The sequence below is a fragment of the Nematolebias whitei genome, chromosome 14 (assembly GCF_014905685.2).
Source record: "Nematolebias whitei isolate Nwh7 chromosome 14, NemWhi1, whole genome shotgun sequence".
Classification (NCBI taxonomy): Eukaryota; Metazoa; Chordata; class Actinopteri; order Cyprinodontiformes; family Rivulidae; genus Nematolebias; species Nematolebias whitei.
The window spans coordinates 38,855,527-38,861,457 of record NC_056511.1 but is presented as its reverse complement, the minus strand read 5'-3'; the positions used below and the strand labels follow the sequence as shown (position 1 = coordinate 38,861,457).

Sequence of the window (5,931 nt, the reverse complement as noted above, 5' to 3'; positions counted from 1 at the left end):
CTGCCACTACAAGAACCACTTCCTGAAATAGTTAGCTGGAGGACAGAAAATTTATTTTGCAGTTTGATTCATTCACAAATAATCCCACTTGGATTTTATTTTGTGATTAGATTATCACATATTTTACTGAAACAAACAAAAATACATTTTGAAACTGACAGGTCTCTTCTTGTTGGCATTATACACTGATTCCAAACCAGGGCGGCTGTGGCTGAGTGGTTAGAGCAGTCGTCCTTCAGTGCAAGAGTTGGGAGTTTGATTCCACCAGCAGTCACATGCCCAAGTGTCCCTGGGCAAGACACTGAACACCCCATTGCCTCCGGTGTGTGTCCCATATGTGTATGAATGTGATAAAGCACAGATTAGTCTTTGTAGAGATCTAGTAGAGTGCTGTATGAATGGGTAAATGAGAACGGCGCTATACAAGTACAGTCCAGTTAGCATTCCTGTTGGTGTTTTGATGTTTTGTCTTTTCCACATATTAGAGGAACTGGAAGCAACCGAGGATGGTCCACCTTGGTGTGTGGCGCCTGGGGACTCAGCTGAATGTCCTCATTCTGGTTTTCTGCAGCATATTGATCCCTTCACCCACACATGGATATATCTATGCTGTAAGTAAAATTGTACTTTTGAATGAGAGATGGTTTGTGAAGTGGTTTTTCATGTTTGGTTCTAACTAACCTATGCACATGTTCTTTTGGCAGCATTTTCACAACATGACTTCCTTATTGTTTGAGGACCTACCTTCTCTTTTTGGACCTTCACTTCCTACAGAAGGTTTGATGGTGAGAGCAGATTTCTGAAGAAAGACTACATGCAGAAAACAAATCATCGTTTGTATTTCTTTATAACAATGTTTTTGCTCTATATTAAAGGGAGTTTTAGTGGTGTCCAAGCCCCTGAATGGATGCACAACAATGGACCCGCCTCCTAAGAATCTAACCATAAATAACGCCAACGCCACCAAATTTATTGTTCTCATCAAACGCCTCAGTTGCAATTTTGATATAAAGGTCAGTAGCGTTTGAAATGGACGAATTGATCGGTGTTACAGACTTGGCTAATGCAGTGAAATGGTTTTAGGTTTTGAACGCACAGCAAGCTGGATATAGCGCTGCAATCGTTCACAACGTGCACTCGGACATGCTTCTCAGCATGAACTACAGCAATGGTAAGTGTTATAAAATATAGGGTATTAATTATAACATTACGTCATCCTACTAAGGGATTAAATACAATTTGCAGGTAAATGTTAAATGTGAATTTATATATATTTTCAGAAACTATAGCAGACCAGATTCAGATCCCCTCTGTTTTCACCAGCAACTACGCTTCAAAGATGCTCAAAGAGTTCATAATTCCAGAAGTTGGGTGAGCAAAAGTACATTTATTAGAACATAATACTGCAGGAAGTACTTTTAAAAAGACAGAGCCAACAAGTAACAGTCAGCGTTAGATTTGATCCAAACAGATACTGATTATTGATTCAAACACCGGTAACCCTTTTCTTCTTCTTTTTTTTAATTTTTACTCTTGGTCTGCAGGGCCTACGTGATCCTCAAGCCAGAGTTTTCTTTTCCAATATCGTACTACCTCATTCCTTTCACTGCGGTTGTTGGGATGGTTATTATTGTGATGTGTGTCATTTTGGTAAGTATGTTTACTGTTTGTTTTTTTTTATGTATAATTGTGTTCTTTTTTTCTTTGAAATGCAAAGATGGGCTAATTTGTGTCTTATCCTTTTTGCAAAATATTTCATGAACCACTGGATATGTTTTAATAAAACTTTTAAAAGGGTAATCACTGCATGCACATCTACAGCTCATTATCTTTTGGAGTCCGCTTGAATAAAGATGGCTGCCACACCCAAACCATTAACAACAAAATGGATCTTAGTCTCTTACAGATATTGAGCAAAAATTTGGTGTGGTCATAGTTGTGAGTCATCCCCAACACATAATGTGAGCGTGACATCTCGTAATGTAACTTTACCCGCCTCTTCCTTTTCAGGTCACTGGTGCCTGTTAATGTAACATCAGATCGAACATAACGTTATTTTTAGATTTGACCAAAACAGCTACAACTTTTTTGTATTACAAGAAGATGTAAAACTGAAAAGCGGCGTCAGTGTACATTCTCTTAAAGAATGCTAAAGTTTAATTAAAAAAAATGCCTTCACAAGAGTTTTTATTTAACTGAAGCTTGATGTTTTGTTTGTAAGGTGCTTGAGGTGTAAGCATCTGCACAAAGAGCTGGATGTGTTATTCTGATGAGAGGCTATGACTGTTTCTTTGTGTTGTACTTGGACCATGGCGACATCACACAGTGACCTCATTGTGTTTCAACAAAGCTCAAGGCAGCCATTGTTTTTTTTTTAGATTCTTTATTTGTTCACTTAAGTTCATGATAAGCGAAAGGCAATACAAATCTATTTTTCTAAATCGCCTCCCTTAAATGAACGCTGTTAGTAATGTTTCTGTTTTGCAATGCTCAGGTTATACGATGTGTGCAGCACCGAAAACGGCTGACGAAAAATCGTTTGACCAAGGAGCAATTAAGGAAGATTCCAACGCACAAGTTCAGGAAAGGTAACCCAGTTCTAACGTTTGTACTCTCACTTTGTGGTGCTGTTTTTGTAAATATTGACCACCTGCTAGACGTGTTCTAGACGTTGTCTTATGGGAACGTCAGATGTTGTTTCATCCCTCCTCTTAGATAAATGTCTGGAGATCAGTAGATGAGACGCTGTGCAAACAAAGACAAGAATCCTCCAAAACATTTACTGCAAACAAGAAGAGTTATCAGAAACCTGTACTTACTCTCACTCTGCTGTGAAATGAAACGTGGCAGCTTTGCACCATATTCTCTGCATCATGTGCTGTTTTTGATCAAACAAATGCTTTTAACCCTCGTGTTTTATGCTGCGAGAGCAGAAGTTCAGCAGAAAATCTGTGACGAATGCAAATACAGAAGAAGCTTGAGACACTTTTTGTCCTTTTACACATGACTTACGTCCTGATGTTTCAAGCTCTCCTGTATGCATGCTTAAGTTGATAAGATGCCTAAATAATCTTTAGACAGAACAAAACCAGATAAATATCCTGATGCATGCTCAATAATCCAGGTAGAAAAGTCTAAAAAAGTTAAATCTGGTCCTCTGGACATTAAAAAAATAATAATAATAAAATTGTAGAAACGTTTCGTCTTTCATCTGAAAGACTTCCTCAGTCTGAGGTGCTGTATTCAGCTCAGTCATAAACATAACGTCCCAGTGGTTTTTAAACCCCAAAATACATTACGGCAAAGACTGGTTCATCCCAAAGATCCAGTCCCCCGGCGCAGAGTAATATTGTGTAAGTTGTTCAGTGTCAGGAGGGTGATCAGTCTAGGGCTGCAACAACGAATCGATAAAATCGATAAAAATCGATTATTAAAAGCGTTGGCAACGAATTTCGTTATCGATTCGTTGTGTCGCGTGATTATACGTCTTTCACGGCGCTGCGGAGCCGTTTCGTTTCGTTCACCTGCAGTTCATGGTCAATGCTGACTGACTGAATAAAGTTTGGGAAAAAAAAAAAAAAACTGCAGCGCGAGTTGAACAGAGCGAGGGGGGAGGAGGAAGCAGAGCAGAGTGTTTTCAAAGGAAATTAAGTAAATTTTACAAATGAGCAACGCAGCGAAAACTGTTTGACCCAAGTCCTCCAAAGTGTGGGAGCTCTTCACAAAGATAAAAAATGAGAAACATGCCGCTTTGAAAATCGCCGACACGACACGGGAGAACCACGGAGATAAACCATAAACATGACAGAGTCACGAGGAGGAGGAAGGAGCTGCAGCTGATACATGTTTCACTCCCAACTCGTGTTGCAGGTGAGTCTCTACAATTTAACACATTGTTCTGTTTCAAGAGAGAAAACGTAACGTCAGTCTGTCTGTAGCTGAAGCTGTTTGTTTGTTTGTTTGTTTATCTGATTAATGGCGGTGATAGAGAACGTGTGTTACTTTTTATTTAATTTAATTGGTACACGCAGTGTTTAAATGTGATTTATAAATAAATCTAACACAAAGATAATAATTTAATGAGTAAGCTTCAACTTTTAATTTGCTGGCAAAGTCTGAAGACACTGCAGGTATGGCAGGATGAATTGCATTTAAACAGGAATTAAAGTAATTTATTACATCTACTCAAATGTGTGTAATTAAGTGTAGTGAGTCACGTGGGTACGTGTCACTAGTTGTAGTATGACAATATATCCCCGTATATATGCATACTTTTTCACGAGTTCCTCATCTTTCTGACTGTGTAATGTCGTGCATTGAATTTTAACAAAAATGTAACGAGAGACGTCATTTATCTTTGACCCATCAAAATGAATGCGGTCATTTATTTTCAGAATCAAAGTTTAACATCAAACATTTACATTAATTTGGCAAAATATGAAAATAATAACAGACAAGTTTCACAGAAAATGAGCTTCGAATCACTCGGCGGTGATCGAGGACTTTGCTTCAGATATTTCTAAAATATCTGTACTGATTTTATGAGGAAGAGAAGAGTTTTAAGATGAAATGGAGTTATCTTACAGAGAACTATGTGAGGGAATTAATCTGTTTGACCAGAACGTGCACGCTTCATCAGATCTCAGCTCGCCTTCGGTACACTTTAGTCGAAGAAGAGACCGTTACCTGGTTGATGATAGATCAGCTCGATAGAGAATCCTCCAGACCTTTCAGCGTCTCCGTTGAGAGCAGCTGAAATCCTTAGATAGTCGTGTGTGGTTTGTTCAAACAGAAGTTATAATCCCAAAACGTCTCTGGATCGTCTTGAATGCGTTTGCACCCAAGAATTCTGAACTCCTTTCATTCTTCAGAACTTTTCAGATTCTTAATTGTCAGCAACTCTGTAGTTCTTCATCTCTGGAATTCTTTTCCATTCTCAGTTCTTCTTGAATTCTAACATGAACTGGGAAGTTGCCACATTTTAAATGGGTCGACTTCCGGTTCAATTTAGAGCTTTCTGATTCGTGGATGGACCAGAAAGAGGTGTGTTTTTGTGATGTAAGATGTTATCATAAGTCAAGGATTGTTTTCAACATACAGAAAAGATTATTGCAGACGACCAGACTTCGTGGAGTCTCATGCTGTTGTATCTTCTCAAATAGTAAAACATGACATTTCTTCTCAGTAAACATTTTAGTTGACCAAGACTCGACCTTTCACATACTTACATTGTTTGGCTCATTTCAGACAGAGAATCAAGAAATGCATATTAACCTGATTTCTTCTTTGAATGAGGAATAAAAATCATTACTTACTGTTTATGTAAAATAAAAATGAGTAGTTCTTTCCAACCTGTAAGCATTGAATGGAACTAACACAATTTGATTATTAGACATTTGTAAAACAGTGATGATTATAAAAATTGTCTTTTCTGCTTGATTAATTCAAGAAAGAAAGTCACCAGATGGCTCAGACTGTATTCAGATCAATGAACATAACAGTCTCTGTCCATCTGATAGATTTGAGGTCATCAGGGTCAGATCAGGGTCAGATCAGGTTCACTACAGTCCCCCCTTTGGAAATCATCACCTGTCCATGGGGATGAATTCCAACCGTGAACTTAGACCTTCAAATGTCCTTGAGCTTGATGTAATCCAGCAAGGAAGACCAAAGTCAAAAGTAATCCAGCAAGGAAGACCAAAGTCAGAAGTAATCCAGCAAGGAAACAAAGTCAAGGTAATTCCACAATGTTCTTGGTATTCCATTGTGTTGATTATAATTCCATATCGTCTCGATAATTCCATTGTAGCAATGCTTTAACCCCTTGGAAACAGAGTCTGTAATCCATTGGAAAAAGTCATATAATCCACAACGGTAAATCCACAGCGATTGGAAGTGTTGATTAATCAGCATACAGAGGGGTACCCTTGG

The 5,931-nt window shown here is 38.3% G+C and overlaps 1 protein-coding gene across 1 annotated transcript in view; it reads left to right on the top strand.

Annotated features, from left to right (window-relative positions):
• Positions 1 to 489: 489 nt before the first annotated feature.
• Positions 490 to 5,931, top strand: part of rnf167 (ring finger protein 167) — a 19,779-nt gene continuing 14,337 nt past the window's right edge. The window contains exons 1-7 of the mRNA XM_037687548.1: positions 490 to 611; positions 705 to 785; positions 876 to 1,013; positions 1,084 to 1,171; positions 1,281 to 1,371; positions 1,545 to 1,650; positions 2,495 to 2,588. Of these exons, the coding sequence (XP_037543476.1) occupies positions 507 to 611; positions 705 to 785; positions 876 to 1,013; positions 1,084 to 1,171; positions 1,281 to 1,371; positions 1,545 to 1,650; positions 2,495 to 2,588 (703 nt within the window). The 5' untranslated portion in view covers positions 490 to 506. The remainder of the gene's footprint in view (positions 612 to 704; positions 786 to 875; positions 1,014 to 1,083; positions 1,172 to 1,280; positions 1,372 to 1,544; positions 1,651 to 2,494; positions 2,589 to 5,931) is intronic.